At 46.6% G+C, this 20,212-nt stretch overlaps 1 protein-coding gene across 5 annotated transcripts in view; it reads right to left on the bottom strand.

The window, feature by feature from the left end:
• The window catches only part of CSNK1G1 (casein kinase 1 gamma 1), a 94,461-nt gene that overhangs the window by 39,722 nt on the left and 34,527 nt on the right, over positions 1–20,212 (bottom strand). For all 5 annotated transcript variants that reach the window (XR_014184895.1, XM_082061402.1, XM_082061399.1 and 2 more), the window contains 3 exons: positions 13,837–14,252; positions 7,051–7,091; positions 2,966–3,035 (listed from right to left, as the gene is read on the bottom strand). Coding sequence is in view for 4 of the 5 variants with exons in the window: in XM_082061402.1 (XP_081917528.1) it covers positions 2,966–3,035; positions 7,051–7,091; positions 13,837–14,014 (289 nt within the window). In the remaining variant the exon portion in view is untranslated. The remainder of the gene's footprint in view (positions 1–2,965; positions 3,036–7,050; positions 7,092–13,836; positions 14,253–20,212) is intronic.

A 20,212-nucleotide genomic window follows, 5' to 3' on the forward strand; every position in this document is an offset into this window, starting at 1 on the left:
CGGTGGGAGGTTTGCAGTCAGCCCCGTTATTTGGCAGGATTAATTGGCTAATTTATCGAACAGCGTGTCACACGCAACGCTACTGTTGTTCTCATCTGAGTCATCCACACCACGGGTTCGGATGCTTCTAGTCTTTAATTCGGCGAGTCTAATTTCAAATAACCAGCCGTGCTTACTGGAAGTTCACGCTGGATGGTTGAGCAGTTGAAGCTTTTAAGCAACGACCATTAAGGGGAGTGCGGGATTAACAACATCACTGAGAACAGACCCATCTGTTTCCCCAAATTTTGCACACTGATGTGTTTTTACCAACTTCTGCTAATTCTCCATGTGATGTGCAGACACCAAGGGGAGATTCCCTGGTCCTGGTGCTCTGACTCCACCAACGTTTACTTTGTTCCGCTTCCAAGTTCATGGAGGGAGCAGAGATGCAGCTCACATCCTCCACGCGAGCCCCTGGCCCATTTCCAGTTGTTTCAGTAGAACTCCAGCACAGGAGTTTCCAACAGCACTATCTGAGTTGGATTCACGGGACCACAATGAAATTAAAGTCAAAATTTAAGTTTTTCGGTTTGTGGCTTTTTTGTTGCTTTGTTTTTTTTGGTTGGTTCATTGATTGATTTGGTTTTATTGTTTTATTTCTGGAGATACTCTCAATCATTGTAACCGTGATCTTCCCGGCTATCTCTACGTGTTACATTTCTGCTTCCTTTTTCTTACATTTATCCAAGTGCCCTAATATAACTGTGTGCTCAGAAGAGCACTTCCACACCTTAGTTTTGAGCATCCACTCTTTCAATTGTATTCTTTACTTTCCTCCTGTACGTAACACAAAGAGGATGAGAAATGTAATAAAGAAATGCTAATGTACCTCTGTCATTTCCTCCATATTGTTCCGTCTTTCCTTAGATCTTTAGTACATATTAAGAAGCAAATCTTGGCATTCCTCATTCTTTTTGGCCTCTGCTAAGCCCTGCTGTGATTTTCCAGTTATCTTTCTTATTAATCTACTTGGGGCAACAAGACCTCACTGTTCTAGACATTTTTACAAACCCAGAACAGGAAAATCATCTCTGACCTCAAGTCTATTTTGATATGATGTGGCTCTATGAGTACACACCATAGTCCCTGGGAGGCGAGTCCATGGATTCATTGGGAAGCATTCTGGCTACCTCTTCCGCTCCTTTCCTTTTTGAGCTATGCTGTTGTCCACTGAAAGCTCTGATTCACGAATATACCATTACTTGGGGAAACGCACAGATGCCCTCTAATAAAAATAATGCATCTTTTAGCCCCTTGCAAAACAGGACGCCCTTAAACACAACAGGAGGCTTCTCAACTTGACAAAAGCCGGCAAAAAGGCTCAAGGTGACGGTCTAGGATGAAGGGAAGAGAGATCTTGAAGGCAAGATCTCTGCAAAAATCATAGAACCACCCAATGTCCTGAGCTGGAAGGGACCCACAAGGGTCATGGAGTCCAAGTCCTGTCCCTGCACAGGACACCCCACAGGTCACATCGAATACCGTGCGCAGCATCAGATGGGGCAGAAATGCCCCGCACAGGGAAAAAGTGGCGTAGGATGAAAAGTTTGGGTTCATTAGGGACAGGAGAAAACCCATTAAAAATACTTAATCTGACCAAAATAAAGCCAACCTGTGATCAGTTGGAAAAGTCCTCACTAACACCTTGAAGAGTGGTTGGAAGCCAACAGGTATAGAAAAAGCCTATTGGGATTAATTCATGTGTCGGTAGAGACAGAGATGAATCAACCCAACTCAAGTAGGGAGCAAAGAGCAAAATTCAGTGTATTATTTATTCTGTGAACCTACTTTTGATGTATTTCCTACACAGTCTTCGGCAGAAACGCCTGAAGTCTCAAAAGCGAATTAAGTGATGACATTAAACTATCAGGAGCTTTGTGCACCCACACAGGTGCTACCACCAGAATACAAAACCCTTATAAACTATTTCAGTGGGTTTAAAACAAAAATGACAACAATAACTTAGTGTTTCCAACAGTGACAACTTACTTGGTTCCTGCATCCCAGATTTTGCAGCCTGGAAGGAGCAAAGAAGCCATAAAACGTGGAGCACAATTCCACAAAATGAAGGAAACTGATTAGAAACATTAATTGGAGCAAGGAAAAATACAGGTTGATTGCTCAGGTACGGCCTATTATGAGCTGTTATGTATCTTCCACTCTGTATTTTGGAAATATGAGAGCACATCCTCTGCAAGTAGAAGGTACATCCATCCTGACCAAACACGGAAACAGAATCAAGAAGAAAGTGTAGGAAAAGAAATTCCGGTAATGTAGGAAATTGCCGAAAGCCGGGTCAATATACGACCAAGGCACAGAAGGAGCAGCGAAGGTCTTTGCTGCAGAAAGGTTTCCCTGTCGCGGATATGTATATGGGTTTAAAGAGTGACCATAAATTCAGGGCAAAAAAGGCCAAACGCTGTCAGACACCAGCTCTCCTACATCTGGGAAATCAAGAGTTTGCCAGAAAGATAATAATAATAATAAAATCTGTGCTATTCTCCTATTTGCCCTAAGTGTTGTCACCGAGACGATACTGAGCTCATGGGCTTTGGGATTTTGCTAAATACCAACAAAACAGTGTTTCAGGTTTAATTAGAAACACTCTATGTTTCTTCCACAATTTCTTAAGTTTTAAGACTATTATTTCTCAAATCTGCCATTCAATGAATCAACAACTTTCCCTTCATCAAAGCTTTACAAACACACCCCCAGGTATTTCCTACATTAATCAACCCTCATTTCTAGGCCTGTGTAATCACTCAGTATCATTATGATGTTTTTCTGACCGAATCTCTTCCAAAACTTGTGTGAGGCGAAAAGGATTTGCCCACATCAGTAATTTCAAGCCTGAGTTGCACAAAAAATATGATTTAATAAAGAAATGGCAAACTTTCTATAAGCTTAAGATGGGTTTACTCACCCGCACTTCCGAGTTGTTTATAAAACCTGTATTCTAAATGAAGCTGCGGTGCACGCGATTTTATGGGTTCCTGCAACAGAAGAAACAATATTCAGTTAAAATCAGTTTGACTGAAAAAGGTTCCGCCCTATACTTGAAGATTTATGACTGTACATAACGCTTCAAAGTCTCAAGGTGAAACACCCTAGATTGAAAATCTATTGGACGTCGATTTAAACAAGCAGAGAGCAAAAAGCAATAAGACTTGCGATCTGCACTCTGGAGGAGAAATAACTTCATTTAAATGAGAACAAAGCTCATTCGCGGCAGAGAAATTACATTTGTCGACTGTTACTCATCTGCGCTTTACGCACAGATCCATAAAGGCGTCAGCACGCAAGGCCATAAAGCTCCTCAAATATAAAGTTAACATGGAGGGGATCAAGAGACTTGAGTAATTACGTTTCCAATAAACCCATGCGCTTGAAATGTGGATTCACCTGCTGCCCTGAAACCTTTGAAGACGGAAATAAACCCTGGGCTCAATTCTTGTTTGGACGTCGCCTTTTGAGGAAATAAATACTATGTAAAATTCATAGCACCAAAGTTAAAATTTCAGTTGAATAGCCCTCGATTTGATGAACTCATCGTCTAGAAGTCTGCCCAGAAAGGAGACCCTTCAGTCCTACGCAAAAAAAGGTCCCTTTGTGTTTCACATCAGCTCCGACTTGAGAGCATCTTAAACACGGACAAGAGTTTGAGCCAATGTCTTCGATCCGGTGGAATAGCTCCAAGTTAAAAGGCTCCTTTTTGAGTCAGAAGGAGGATTTTTGGACAGGAATTTGGGCAATTCAACTTCCAGCCAAGCTGCTCATCACCGTTTGCCAGCAAATTGCTCCTGGTTGCTTCTCCGCCTTCTGATGTTTAAAAGCTTCGGAAGTCAAATAGAACAAACGACTTAGAAAATGACGGTGATAATTATTCTGAAGGCAAAACTGAACCTGTACTGAAGGCGAACAAAGCAACGCAAAAACAAGTTTGTTATATAAGTTGCATTTAAATTAAGATAATTGTTGGTGGCGGCTTAAGGGAGAGACACCTGCATGGCAAAGGGATTTAGGGCAGCGGGAACACAGCCTGTTCAGCAAAGAGTTTATTTATCCAAAGAAACTATTTGGATAAAGGTAGAAGGATTAATGTGTTATGAGTATCAGGATGTGAGGCTGCTCGTGAGGAAATAAGGGCATATCAGCACAAGGTGCTTGTGGAGCCCGAGCTCGGGGTGTTTGCAGGGTCGCAGCAGCTCCCGAGGTGTCCGAGGGCTGGAGGATGCCGGCAGACGGTGTGTTTGTAGCGAAAATAACGGAAATGATGCAGTCCCATGTGCCAAATCCACAGCTCGGGTTGCTCGGGAAGGCACGGCTGAGGCGCCGCGTCTGCACATCAATGGGCTGGTTTAACGTGGGGAGGGAATTCACAGAACCACAGAACATCAGGGGTTGGAAGGGCCCTGGAAAGCTCATGCAGTGCAATCCCCCCATGGAGCAGGAACACCCAGCTGAGGTTACACAGGAAGGTGTCCAGGCGGGTTGGAATGTCTGCACAGAAGGAGACTCCACAACCCCCCTGGGCAGCCTGGGCCAGGCTCTGCCACCCTCACCCCAAACAAGTTGCTTCTCAGATTTCAGTGGAACCTCCTGTGTTCCAGTTTGCACCCATTGCCCCTTGTCCTGTCCCTGGTTGTCACCAGAAGAGCCTGGCTCCATCCTCCTGACACTCACCCTTTAGATATTTATAAACATTAATTCCTACTGTGTACAACTTGGCAGTAAAAACTCTCAGATTAAACCAGCAAATGGTACATGAGAAGCCAAACTCCATGAATTTAACCAAATAACATTCAGCTGAAGAGCAGGACGAGGAGCTACATGTTGACACCACACGCCAGTTGGCGTTTTCCACCACCAGCAGTTTTCCGAGATGCAGCACAATCATCAGCCCTGAAGAGAAACCAGGAGACACTTCACAGCGTTTCCTGATCAGCTCTTTGGCTTCTGTCACATCGTTCCCTCATTTTCCAGCTTTGACGTCACCACAGGAGGCACGAACAGCTGAAGCGGCGGTCGCAGAAGATGATTTTACACAGGTAGAAGGACTCGGAGCAGTTTTGACTCGGTCCAGCGATGCAGATAGAAGAGAAAACGTTGCCTTCAAGCACATTGAACGCGGCTACTCGACCGCTAGTCCGTGAATTATTTGAAGGATAAAGAAAATCACAGTGAGCACAGGCATGAGACAAACATATTGGCTGCTGCTGAGGCTGAGTAATTCTCACTCCTGGGGAACACGGTCTGAAATTAGGAGACCAAAACAACCCCATCTTGTCTACTGTTCCCTCATTAATGATCTCAAAAGTGGAGCAGGGATGCGAACGCCTGGATGGCCACCGGATGGCAATTCCAGTCCTTCCAATGTGAAAAACCAGGGGGTTTTAAGCATGAATCACAACAGGGCAAATAAAACCAGAGTGTGTTAAAGAGTAGCTTGTTAACACTCAGGTATTTTGAGGAAAAACAAAAAGAACAACAAATGCTACTGGAAAAAATTAGTAACATTAAGGTGGGAATAAAGGCGATAGGGCTAGTGAAAGGTTCCGGGTTACTGGACGCTGTTTTGAGAGGCCCAGCATCCTCTGGACTCATACAGCTGCTTTATTCCTGGATTGTTCCTTCCTTACACCTTCCAATGCTGTAATTTTCTGGGATTATCTTTGAAAGCAAATTAGAAGCGTTATTGATTCTACAAAACACCTCGTTTGCATACACGGCGCATTTTCTAATGGCAGATCTGGCTAAAACATGAGCACCCGTACTGCCCGAGGTGGATCCACACCACGACACCCTCGGTGTTTATTTCTTTTAAGGAATATCTTCTGACATTTGCTGACAAATCCAAACCAGCGTGGTCAGCAGGCCAAGGGCAGTGATCCTTCCCCTGTGCTCTGCATTGGGGAGGCCACACCTGGAGTATTGTGTTCAGTTCTGGGCCCCTCAGCTCAGGAAAGAGATTGAAGTGCTGGAGCGGGTCCAGAGAAGAGCAACAAGACTGGGGAAGGGACTGGAACACAAGCCCTATGGGGAGAGGCTGAGGGAGCTGGGCTTGTTTAGTCTGGAGAAGAGGAGGCTTAGAGCTGAGCTCAGCACTCTCTAGAACTACCTGAAGGGCAGTTCTAGCCAGGTGGGGATTGGGCTCTTCTCCCAGGCATCAGCAATAGGACAAGGGGCCATGGGCTTCAACTCTGCCAGGGGAAATTGAGGCTGGAGATTAGAAAGCAATTCTGTGCAGAGAGAGTGGTCAGGATTGGAATGGCTGCCCAGGGAGGTGCTGGACTCACCGGCCCTGGAGGGTTTTAAACTGAGATTGGCCATGGCACTTAGTGCCATGATCTAGTCAATGGGCTGGAGTTGGACCAAGGGTTGGACTGGATGATCTCTGAGGGTTTTTCCAACCCAGTCCATTCTGTGATTCTGTGATTCTGTGACAGCCTTGAAAACAAGTCCCTCCTGCAAAACTCAGATTATTTTTTAATCTACTGCACATCCCATGAGGAGAACACTGGAGATAGAAACCTGCGGCACCTGAACGTGAGCGGAATTAACGCGCCAAGCCCACCTTGAGCTTCTGAAATCTGAATTACTCCCGTCATTTGGCAAAAAAGCAGCGGTTGGTCAAACAGGCACGTTTGCTGCTAACAGCAAATCAGCGTGACAACTTTAACTTCGGATTTGAGGGTGTGGAACTGCGATTGAAGAGCAGATGGATGAGAGAAAATCACAGCAAATTGGAAAAGCTCAGATTGCTGGAAGGGAATTTCAACCACTGAAACACTCCCTTTCCTTTTGATACCATTTAGGTACCAAAAACATTTTGCAGGTGGAGGAATGGGTTATTTCTTTTTAGTGTTCTCAAGAATTTATCTTCATTTAAATAAGTTATTCTAGCTGAGGGGGAGAGCAGCATTAAGCCCAAAGTAAGAAAATTGTTTTTTATCTGAGTTTTCAAAACTAAGTCCAAGCCACTTAAGCACATCAGAAGCTTCTACTTACCAGTTTGATCGCTACATATTCATTGGTGTAGAGATTTTTACCTGTGAACGGAAAAGAAAACTATTTTAGTTGCACATTTAACACTCCCAGCTCAAGGTACAAGGCAGACGAGTGGCACCGATGCCCATTTCACTTGTTCTCAGCTCCCCGCTGAGGTTCATCCCTTTAACAAAGCGTAAACCTCAAAATAAAGAACCGCAGCAGCTCACCATGGCCGGCAAACACTATTTTCTATTCAGCATAAGTGTGTTTTACGGCAGCACTTAACGTTCCATGTGTTTGAGCAGCTATCCCTGACACACCAAGTTTTATTATCCGCACGGCGCCAAAAAAAGTCTGGGGAACAAAACACGAGAAGTCGGAGCATCATTTATGTCAGAAACGTCTTCAATCTGCTGGACACGGAATGATTTTATCCCGTGAGCTACAGGGAGCGTGGCCAGCTTCACCGTGCTACCCATCAAAGCAAGGAGGCTTCTGAAAATAACCCTTGGACCAACACGCAGCTTCTATTTCTTCCCCTTGGTGCAGACAGCGCGTGCAAAACGCAGAGTGGCAGCCCTCGGAACTAACGGGGCCAACGACAGCCGCAATACGGGATGTTAAAGGACATGCTAAGGGAACAAAATCCATTCTGAGGACCTCAAAACCAGCTGTGTCTGGTTTGATATGAGCTCTGGTGAGCGTAGGAGTTAGGCCGGGTTTAAGCGGCTCCACGATGTGAGACGGCGCGTGATGCAGCTGGAGGGGAACTTTCCCTCCAGGAACCCGCCTGGTGTGTGAACCAAACCCCGAGTACCCTGAGCGACGCGTCAAGAAGCATCTCACGGCGCGTTCTGAAGCTGCCACTTATCATCTCAATCAACATCCTCTGGTCCATCCACGTCGCGCTTTGAGCGATCGCTCCCTCTTCACCTCCTCTGCGTGGCTCATGGCTGACAGCAACCTCTGCTGGAAGAGATCTCAGCGGGGAAGGATGCTCAGAACTGATCTCTCCCATCACCTCTGCCACCTGAACCCCTCCACTCCCCATTGAGTAGGGAAGACTCCACCACACAAAGCTGCCCGGGGTTTGATACAGGGAACGCTGAATTTCCTTGCTTGTTTTTCCTCGCACATGTCACCTTTTCATGGAGTGACCGTATCGCTCCAAAATCCAGCAGCGATCTCTATGGGAGGTTATCAGCGTCTAGTTGTAGCATCAAGCTTCACCCAGCTCTACTTCACATTGATTTTCCAATCCTGTAATAGATACTGATGCTCAGAAGAACAGACCAGCTATTGAGAAAGTCCAGGACAGGGAAGGACACCATTTTTTAATGTTATAACAGCTTCATATTTGCTGCATTTGAAGTTTTTGCTCAGTGTAGTTCCGGCCCCCGAATTTCGCATCAGGGACTCGCAGGTTTGCTTTAAGGCAAAGAATTTTACAGAAAGCGTCAAGCTGTTATAGTAGCTGGCGGTGCCTGTTTAAGGCAGGACAGGCATTTAAATGTGAGGTTAAATATCCTTAGAGGAGGTGTTTGATGCAAGCAGATGTGCAAGCTGAGCTTCAGCATCAACCCTCGCAACACGGAGCGGTTGGAAAAACACCTGACTATTCTGTTAGATCTTTTATTAAAAGTTGTTATGGCCAGTCTGGAAACAAAGGACGTTTTGCAGTCACATCAGGAACACTCAGGAGAGAACGGGCAAGGACATTAAGGAAGATGCCTAAAAACCACTTAAATTATCTGCTCTGGATTAGTGACCAGCACAGGACTCACGCCAGCAGCTCGTCCACTGACGATAATGACTGGACTCCCATCGAGATGCTCCGTTCGAGGACACAGAGCCAGGCCAAGGGAAGCGCCAGCCCAAATATGTAATAAAGTGAGATGCTTTAATCAGAAAAACCCCATTTAACGCTGTTCCCTGCAGATCCCTGCTGCAAGGACCTCCACCGCAACCTTGGAGATCCCCATCGGGAGCCACAGGCCTCCTAGCGACACTTGTGCTCTCCTGCCGATGTAGGAGAGCGATACCGGGGAAAAACGGCTCTTCCAAGCTTGTTGCAGAGCCACGATCCAGCCTATTATGGTCTGGTTTGTAAGGCTGAGGACTAGACAGCAGGTAACTTTGGTAAAGAAATTCTCCAGCTAAAAAACTGGGATTAGCAAAACACGAGCCTGAGATGTCGGGCCGGCAGCCAAAGGTAAATGAACTAATTAATTCTTAGCTCATCATCTTCAGAGCACACACTATGGGGAGACTCTGAGCACACGGGTGCAGCTTCTGAACTCCAAACCCTTCCAAGGCGTTTGCTTTGCCAGTGATGGCACCAAAGCAAACCCCCAAATCTCTCCACACCAAGATCTACCCCTGGGTTTTGCTCTCCAAGGTGTAGTGGTTTATCCTCCCTCCTCCTACAAGGCAGCACTGGTGCTAAAATGGAAGATTAAAGGCAGTTCTGCTCAGAGGAGAACGTGAATCTACACGGTAAAAAAAGCCTTGAATAGAAGTTGTGTCTTATCTGAGCAAGACCAGAGATGTGTGATACACCTGAGATGATACAACCGCGCTAACAAAAGCCTCTGGACTTCAAGCAAAGCTTTTGATGGAGCAGCGATTAAATTCATGGCTCAATTTTGGGTAGTTCCATCGACAATTATGGATCCGAAATGAAAGGCGACGCATTGAGTCATGTGGAAAACCCAACAGAACCCATTTCTCAAGCCGAATATACAGAGAGGAGCCCAAGCTGATCCACCTCCCACAGGTCAGAGTCAAGAGCTACAAGTGAAAAGCGTCTTGTGATTGACAGTAAAAACACTTTGACCCTTCCTTGGAGGCTCTTGCTCGATGGACAATAGATTTGGATGACGGGTCAGGGCTGGGTTTGCTGAGATACGCTGACTCTTCACGAGACCCGTGTGTGAATCACGCTGGTGTCTGGTTTCCAAACCCTGCACAATTTCTCTGGGAGCACATGAAAAGTCATTTTTAGATGATAATTGAAGGTGCTGTTTTAAAAATGCCAGATAAAGTTCGCATTAGAGCAAAAAGCTTTGGGCTCCAGTCTACAGCTCTGCATTCACATGAGCGCCTGGTCTATCTAGAACTAAAAGCTTATTTTAGAAAATGCTTCAACCTAGTGAAACTAGAAATATTTTACATCACTGTTTAATGCTTGACTAAATCAGGGTGCCAAAAATCACAGAATCCCAGAATGTGAGGGGTTGGAAGGGCCCTGGAACAACAATCCAGTGCAATCCCCCCATGGAGCAGGAACACCCAGATGAGGTTACACAGGAAGGTGTCCAGGCGGGTTGCAATGTCTGCACAGAAGGAGACTCCACAACCTCCCTGGGCAGCCTGGGCCAGGCTCTGACACCCTCACCCCCAACAAGTTGCTTCTCAGATTTCAGTGGAACCTCCTGTGTTCCAGTTTGCACCCATTGCCCCTTGTCCTGTCCCTGGTTGTCACCAGAAGAGCCTGGCTCCATCCTCCTGACACTCCCCCTTTCCATATTGATCCCCAGGAATGAGTCACCCCTCAGTCTCCTCTTGTCCAGCTCCAGAGCCCCAGCTCCCTCAGCCTTTCCTCACACGGGAGATGCTCCACTCCCTGCAGCATCTTGGTGGCTGCGCTGGACTCTCTCCAGCAGTTCCCTGTCCTGCTGGACTGAGGGGCCACAACTGGACACAATATTCCAGGTGTGGTCTCCCCAGGGCAGAGCAGAGGGGCAGGAGAACCTCTCGGACCTACTGACCACCCCCTTCTAACCCACCCCAGGTACCATTGGCTTCCTGGCCACAAGGGCCCAGTGCTGGCTCATGGTCACCCTGCTGTCCCCAGGACCCCCAGGTCTCTTTCCCCTACACTGCTCTCTAATAGGTCATTCCCCAACTTACACTGGAACCTGGGGTTGTTCCTGCCCAGATTCAAGACTCTACACTTTCCCTTGTTCTATTTCATTACATTTTTCCCTGCCCACATGAAGGACAAGAACCAGGAGGGACAACCAGAAGCAAAGAATCCAAAGTCTTTGAGAACTCTTGAGGAGCAGCAGAGGCCTTGAGGATGGAGACGAGTGGGCCTTTGCTTGGAAAGTGTCACCTCTTCTCTTTAGGGGGCCCAGTGCTGGCTCACCGTCATCCTGCTGTCCCCAGGACACCCAATGGGGAAAAATGAGACGTTTGAATATGCTTATTTATCCCTGACATGGCTCACAGTTCAGGATTTTGGGTAAATCCAATAAATAGTCAAACATGAGATGATATATGGACGTGGTTTGTAGGTTTGGCTGGTGAAGTTTACAGCCGTGGCTTATCACAGCACTAGATTTAACAGGTTCAGTCCCATTTTTCCTGAGCAGCGAGCACAAGGTTTTACAGCTCGTTCTCAGGTATTTCATGTAACGCTGGATCTCTGATCAGCTCAGGGTGCAGATCCAGGACCCGGTCACCAAAGTCTCGCTATAAAATCTTCCCATTTCAGGCTAGAATCCAACTGTGCTGCTTCCGAAAGAATTATCTGTTTATTTGAGTGTTACTAAAACCATTCACCGGTGCTTAATTTCTCCGAAACCACGTAAAAAACAAGTGGGCACGTCGTTCATCTTTGCAGGACAGAAGTGTTATCAGAGACTTGTTTGCTCGGATTGCAGATGTGCTGCTTCTCCTCCCCCCCAGTGACAACCAGCAGCACATCTGCGCAATGAAAATATCTTGAGTTCTTAAAGCTCTAATGACCCGCAAAAAGTAATAGGAGTTTATAAAAACATAAAGGTAATACAGCTTTTGAAGGACCTTACACTTAATTGCTGTTATCAGTAGGTACGGCTTGTTGGCCAAATCCAGAGCACTACTTATTTAACCGGAATTAACAAAGTATTTACCAGTGTAATGAAAAAAAAGACCTGACAGGTGTTGCTTTTTGAAACTCCATGTTAGTCAGAAAGGCCACACTGGTAAAATGTTGAGAATGGTGAAGAAGAGGAGCCATGGAAACGGGATAAATGAAGTGGAGGGATCCACTAGAGCTGCTGAACATCGAAGCAGAATCCAGATTACAAACCAATTCAGCGGCTCCACAGGGATCGTGCAGTTGGGATGGCTTGGAAAATGCAATGAAATAGTCACGTTACGCTACTGTAAGGATCCAAACTTCTCTTTGGCTGCTAATGATGCTCATGTTGATGAAGGTGGGAGTTTTTGTCCCTGCCCTTTGTTTCTCTCCATCTTTGGAGCATCTTCTGCTCCTGCAAATCGATAAAACTCCTCCAACGTAATCCTGAAATCAAACTGCCCATTTACTGAGATATTACATATATATATCTATCTCTATAGATAGATAGATGGATAGATAGATAGATAGATAGATGGATGGATAGATGGACGGATAGATAGATAGATGGACAGACAGAGAGATGGACAGACAGAGAGATGGATAGATAGATAGATGGATAGATGGATGGATGGATGGATGGATAGATAGATAGATAGATAGATAGATAGATAGATATCTTCATGCTGAGAAGTGACACATCACATAGATGCAATAACCAAACCTTAGAACAAAAGGTGACGTCAATTCGTCAAAGATTACAAAGATTCTGAGCAGTACAAAGATATTATCAGTAATTATGCGTTACCTGAAGCAATTTCCTCACCCATTTATTTATCTATCACTCCTTGTGCCTGATGCACAAATGATTTTCATGTCAATTCTAAATCCATCCCAGGTTTCTTTTGGCACCCTTGAGTTCAATCCATTTGGTAAGAGAAACGCAATCGTTTCAAGACTCAAAACCATTGTGAGCTGCCGTTTCCAAGCCCACAAACCACGTATGGGGAGGTCAGGGATGTGTAATTAAAACCACCGGCTGCTTCCCCCACCGCATTTAAATAACAACCATTGTTTGTTGAGGAGGAGCGAAGGGCCCAACGCGCTGCAATGCAGCGCGTTGGGCCCTTCGCTCCTCCTCAACAAACGATGCATTAGCGTAACCATCTGTTTGGGCGACCAGCTGCAAGACATGTGGTTTGAAGATCAACGAACCATGAAAAATAATATATCAGGGGCCACCGGGGTGTTTCAGCGGCCGAGAGGCAGATGGGCCATCGGCACAAGCCGCTCGTCAGGAATAAATCGGGGAGAGGGCGATGGGGCTGAAATTAGGGCACAGGGAAGGAAAAGTCTCACCTGTTATTTTAATAAGGTGTCCCAGCAAGAAAATCAGAGGGAAATTTAGCAATCTAGGTAGTTAGGGAGATTTCTTTTCACCGTATTCAGTGGGAAAAACTTCTCCCAAGTAGCAAGTGGTAGGATGAAACAGCCTCAAGTTGCGCCAGGGGAGGTTGACATTGGATCTGGGGAACAATTTCTTCCCCAAAGGGCTGTGGGGCATTGGAACAGGCTGCCCAGGGCAGTGCTGGAGTCACCATCCCTGGAGGGGTTGAAGAGGCGTTTAGACGAGGTTCTCAGGGATATGGGCTAGTGTTAGAGTTGGGTTATGGTTGGACTTGATGATCCTGAGCGTCTATTCCAACCTAAACAATCCTAAGAACACTTTTCGTTGTTGGGATTATTGAAAATTTGCATCTTTGGCCTCCCCAGTGTATTCATTTTGATGCGAATAAAAAGTTACATCTGCTGAGTCCGAAGCTTCAGGTGCAGCAGCTCAACACTTGGGAAACCAAGACAAGCGCACACGTTTCTCAAGCCAGATTTTTACATATTTATATTCCGGTGGCAAAACACTAATCAGCGCAACACAGGCCACTAAAACAATTCCTTCTTACCTAATCTGAGCTCTCCGAAGTTCCCGCACCCGATCTTCTTGCCCACTCGGAAGTTGGGTCCCACCATGAGAACGCCCGAGGACGTGGATGAGCCAGGGCGAGAGCCGTGCCCGCTCCTGCCCGCCATCCCCTTCGTCGTCCGCTGCCGTTCATCCTTCTCCCTGTTCGGATGGTCCATGATCTCAGGGAAATATCTCCGCCAGTGAGCCGGCGGAAAGGAATCAGAGTAGGCGCTCTTCTCCTTAAAATAGAAATATATGTCCCAAAGTATCTGAGTCAGGGTCCGAGAGAGTCATGGAAAGGCGGGGAGTTCTTTTGGCACCGTGTCCAGTTTCCTAATGCATCTTGATAATGTACCAAAGGGTCGATGATGCTCTTGAGAACTCAATCAAGGCAGGTTGCTTTTGGTTTCTTACCTAGGGAAAAGAAGAAAGGAGAGATGCAATCAAAATCGCTATTTTAAAATACCGAGCAAGGAATGTACAGCAGGGCCAACGTCCAGAACTTTCCTGGCCTTGAGAAAATTAACAGTTTTCTGATAAAAAGCCTATATATATGTCTATAAAAAGACATAAAAGTGCTGCCCGTCCACCACTTGCTATTGAGGTTATTGGGACTCACGCCGCACATACCAACAAAAGCAATTTCAATTCTGCCAGCACGTCAGGTGGAAACTGCCCGGAGATCATGTCCCATCTTTAAAGCACCTGTGAAGTGTAAGATTTGTTTTCTTCTCACTTCATATGTTTATAAAGTATTACACAAACGCCAGAGAAAAAGTAGAAAGTGGCAAACGAAAGGTGCCAAAATACTGAAGTGCTTAGGAAGCTGTGGGCATCTCCCACCCTGAAGAGTCAAATTTTACATCATTTTACAGTGCTTAAAGTTGACCTTAGATATATTTGCTAATTGAAACTAGTGTCTTAGAGAAAATTAATAACCAGAACTAGAATAAATACAGAATCACAGAATGGACTGGGTTGGAAAAGCCCTCTGAGATGATCCAGTCCAACCCTTGGTCCAACTCCAGTCCATTCACTAGATCATGGCACTAAGTGCCATGTCCAATCTCAGTTTAAAACCCTCCAGGGCCGGTGAGTCCAGCACCTCCCTGGGCAGCCATTCCAATCCTGACCACTCTCTCTGCACAGAATTGCTTTCTCATCTCCAGCCTCAATTTCCCCTGGCAGAGTTGAAGCCCATGGCCCCTTGTCCTATTGCTGATGCCTGGGAGAAGAGCCCAATCCCCACCTGGCTAGAACTGCCCTTCAGGTAGTTCTAGAAAGTGCTGAGCTCAGCTCTAAGCCTCCTCTTCTCCAGACTAAACAAGCCCAGCTCCCTCAGCCTCTCCCCATAGGGCTTGTGTTCCAGTCCCTTCCCCAGTCTTGTTGCTCTTCTCTGGACCCGCTCCAGCACTTCAATCTCTTTCCTGAGCTGAGGGGCCCAGAACTGAACACAATACTCCAGGTGTGGCCTCCCCGATGCAGAGCACAGGGGAAGGATCACTGCCCTTGTCCTGCTGACCACGCTGGTTTGGATACAGGACAGGACACCATTGGCCTTCTTGGCCACCTGGGCACACTGATGGCTCATGCTGAGCTTCCTGTCCATTAGTCCCCCAGGTCCCTTTCTGCCTGGCTGCTCTCCAGCCACTCTGCGCCCAGCCTGGAGCGCTGCAGGGGGTTGTTGTGGCCAAAGGGCAGGACCCAGCACTTGGCCTTGTTGAACTTCATCCCATTGGGATCGGCCCATTTTTCCAGTCTATCCAGATCCCTCTGCAGAGCCCTCCTGCCTTCCAGCAGCTCCACACTCCCTCCCAACTTGGTGTCAGCAGCAAATTTGCTGATGATGGTCTCAATCCCCTCATCTAAATCATCAATAAACATGTTCAACAGGACTGGACCAACACTGGCCCCTGGGCCCCCAGGATACATAGGGGACTCTTTTCCTTTAGGGGATACTGTTGCATTCACAGTTTCCTAGGTCTGAAAGGAAGAGCGCTGAATAATTTCAGACCTGAGGTTTGTTCCACGAGATGATGAAGCCAACCTGTCTGCTCCCAGCCAGCCAAAACTAAAAGATGGGACTTATTACCCATCTGCAAAGCGGTGGCACGGAACGAAAGCATTCGCCCTCTTGAAATATGAGTGTGCGCTGCCTAGCCTTGAATTGCGGTATATTTTTATTTCTGGAAGCTTTTGGGTCTGGACAGAAGGCAGAAATCATTCACATGAGATCCGGAAAATGCAAGTGGCTGGAAATTCCAGTTTCTGAATATTGAATGTATCGTTAGCACAACTGATCTTTTCTACCTGTTTCCACCCGCAGTTCTGTATGTTTGCGCAGTTCTCCCCATCCCGAGCTTCCTCCCTAGATCTTTTTTTAATCATTCTGCAAAATAGCAAAGATTAAATACAGAGAATGCACAACTTCACGATTACTTTCCACTGTTTTTACCCGTATATTATTGGAGGCTTCTCTATCAGACAGAACTGGGAACAGAGTTCACCTTCCCAGGAAGGATGCTGGTCCCTCCCCAGCACTAGGAAGACCTTGAGGAACTAATAATAGCGTAAAGAAACACCCATACACGTGAGCGATGCTTCATGCATTATAACAACCCCCCAAACCACCCGTCTGCCAACACAGAAGCTGCAGCATCAAGCTCCCGATGCTGTATTAAGTAACGTGTGAAACACCTTTTGCGATCTAATCATCTCTGGCCCGTCTGGAGACAGAAGAGTTGGGGATTGGAGATGCTCACATACAGGAAACTCAGTATTTAGAAGCACCAAGCCCTACTTGCACCTCAAATTAAGGCAAGATTTAATTCTTCCAACTGCGTATGGACGAGCAGGGAGCACCCGTTATAGGCAAACAGGACCAACTCGGTTTTGGTGGTGGTCGTCCCAGTTCACTCGGTGAAACCGGGTTGTGATAGCAATGACGATGCTCTATCAGATACCGGAGAAGCGCTGGGATCTGACCCACCCCCAGGACAGACTTGCTCCAAAACAAACAACATTGTATAAAACATAGACCACTGCAGAAACTAAGGGAATTGATTGCTGAACACAATCGGATGTGAGCATGACGGAGTGTTTCTAGGGCTGGATCACTACGAGAACCTTCGACAACACATTTGATCCTACCAAAGCCACAGAGGAGGATGTTTTTTCCCCCTGGAGAGCAAAGTCATTATTTTCATTAAGGCTGGATAATCAATACGCAACGACTACAGATGTCACAAAAGCCTAACAAAAAGAGGCAAAATCTGACCGAAGAGACAAGCTGGCCTGGGAAATAAGATGTTAATGGTTATAAGCTACTGCACCTCCATCCTTCCCCCGTTCCCCAGCTGTACAAGGTCTCCTCAGGGAAAAAGGATGGAAAGGTCACGCCTGGCAGTCTGTGCACATTAAACATCCTTTTTTGCAGCTGAAAGCCTCCTGCAAACAGCAACGCGGCTCAGCGATGGGAGAGGGAACAAAGCGCTTGGTAACCTCTTCATCCCGGCCGACGCTACGAGCAGATCGCGCCCGTTGGAACATCCAACCGTGTGAATCCGCTGCCGCTGCTCCCTACTAAACACAAAAATACAGCACCAAACACTGCTTTTGAGGACTAAGAAAGCGCAGAAGAACCAAGACGAGATTGTAATTTGAAGTCAGTCGCATTAATATTTCAAGACTGCTCAGAGGGCCAGGACCATTTCCTGCCGCGATTCCAACCTTGTCGTAACGATTTTCCTTCCTACCTTTCCACCCACTCAGCAAAATCGCTCTCGAAAGTTACTTGTATTTGAGCAAAGCTGCATGAAGATGTTTCCCTGACGGTGACTCAGTCCGATTCCAGTCTGCTTTTCACTGCAATGTAGCTGGAGACACGGGAACAGTTATTTAACGAAAGATACAGGTTCAAAAGGAAATTACTCAAAGCAGTTAGCTAAAAACCCCAACCTTGTATCCTCTGAAACACGTAGGGCCTGAGATTGAAATCATGGCCCCATCTCCATCAATAAAATGGCAGCGCTGGAGCTCTAACTGAGCTCCAGAAGCGTTGAAGGCGGTTGGCGTTGGGAGCACGGCACCAAGGAAGCTTTGTCGCGCACCGAGAACTCGTTAGGGCACCAATATTGTGGACAGGCATCCAGTTTTCTCAATTAAGTGTTCAAGTTTGAAAGCAGCAGTGGTAAAAGACAATGCAAGAGTGAAGCCAGAACAATCCTCACTCCAGCTCTTCAAATTAAAAGCTCGTTTATCTTGCGCTGAAATGTCTTTGACCTACTCGAGATACTCTGGAGACCCTTCCATGAGAAGAGCAAGAGCTGTCAAAGCCGCATTTTGAGGCACAATTTCCAAAAACCTGCCCAAACTGAAATAATGAATGAATCCCCCTTTGTTCAGCTCCAATCAAGCGGACTTAATCCCGGTCTGTGTGTGTTTCTGGTTCACAGGGGAGTCCAAACGTGCCAGAAATCAAACTGCAGATGCTCGGCGGACGGATCGTCACCCTCACAACCAGAACTGGGTCAGCCCTACAACTCCCTTTTCCTTCTTTTAAGTAGAGACCTTCAAGAAAGCGTCGTTTTCTTTTGAGATGGGTGATGTCGTCCCGCTCTCTATAGAAAAAGGAACCCAGTTTCTCAAAGCAACTCCTAAATTATTGCTTTAGGACCAGGCACGTGCCCTCTCGCTGTGTTTTCCAATGTCAATATTCCTGTATTAAAATGCGATTAGTAAACCTTTCACTTACAACTTGGTTCTCTATGTGGACACGTCTCCATTGGCTTCAGGTCCCTTTGAGCTTTCTCATCCCACCACCTCACCTCTTCCCTCCCACGACGTTCCATTTCTTGCCCTGCTTCTGCCCAATGCTGCTTTCTGACTGGCCCCAACAAAAGTTCCTTTTTTCCAAAAAGGAAAGTAGAGTTGCTGCTCTACTAACGAAGAAATAAAAAATTGTGAGATGTGCCCTGTTCCTAAGGAGAAAACTCAACAGAAGACCAAATATCCCACCTTGGTCTGACCTGGTGCTTGGCTACCCACACAAGCTGGTAGGAAGGGACGACACAATAGATCCACTCAGCCATAATATACATTTTTTTGGCCTTTTTGCCTCTCAAGAGCTTTGTGGTTACCTAGAGAGTCTTCTACTAGGACATATTCCCCCAAAAAGCTTCCTATTACCACCCCGGTAACAACTTCACGCAGATATCACAATGATCCGTGCTTTCTCAAACAGCACCACACCGACCTGGTTTCAGCAGCCTTGACGTTGCACAAAACAACAGACAAACTGAATAAAGCAGGTCAAAATCCTTCCGGAAAGAGCATCGGCAGAGCTACGGGTGCGCGGCACGTGTCCCACCCTCGGGACGTTCTTTCCAACCTCGAAGGCTCCGGATGCCTTTTAAACTTTACGAGGGGAATCTTCCAACCCAGCAATTTAATCTCCGGCTTGCGCAGTTGGTTTTGTTCAGCGCTTCACGGGCGGAAAAAGCACCTTTTGAGATGAGGCACACAAACGGTGTTTAAGTCTAGATGGCGGGGAAGGGAGAGGGACGGACAAGCGCGGATCATGGCGCTCGTTTGTTACTCACGAACGTACGGGACCATCGGGCTGACATCCCGCAATTAGTCTGTACAGAAAGGGATGAACCCAAATGAACTTGTAGCATTTTCCACCCTAGGGAAGTGAACTTCCACGAGGGCTTTTCCTCGAAGACCTTGTGAACCTGTTAAAACGTGTTACTTGTACAATCCTCAACTAAACGCGTTGGCAAGTTGCTTTTCCAAATGGGTCTCGGTTGATTGTTTCACCAAGAGCAATCCAAGTTTATTCCTGAACTTTGCTCTCAATAACCTCAGCATGAAAGCCAGGAATGTTCGGGAGGGAAAGAGTAATTTAGTCATTTAGTTCTTCCATACAAAGAGAGTCAAATCAAAAAATAGACCGTTTTTAAGGGAAACTGTATGATACAAGCCAGATTCATCAGCTTCACTTGGGTACAAGCCATGTATACATATTCCTATATGTTTAACAAAGCACTAGGAGACCACAATCCACCAGAAAGAGGGTTAGTGCTCTTTAGGAAGAGTCGTGTTATGCCGGAACAGCTAAACCAACAGTTGAACGCTTGAATAACATGAAGAAAAAATCCCCCAATGAAACCTGAGCTCTGCATATTTTAATTTTCTTAAGGAAAAGCAACTGGCAGATCAGCTCCTGTGCACCTCCCGAGCCTGGCGGCACGAGGCGCAGTGAAACCCTGACTAAATGCCAGATGTGCAGCCAACTCCGGCAGGCGCCGCGGGTGCTGAGCCCACACGCAGCCGGTGCATCCTCGGCAGCCCAGGACGAAACCGGCGCGGCC

Source organism: Streptopelia decaocto, assembly GCF_964273445.1.
Source record: "Streptopelia decaocto genome assembly, chromosome: 9".
NCBI classification, from domain to species: Eukaryota; Metazoa; Chordata; class Aves; order Columbiformes; family Columbidae; genus Streptopelia; species Streptopelia decaocto.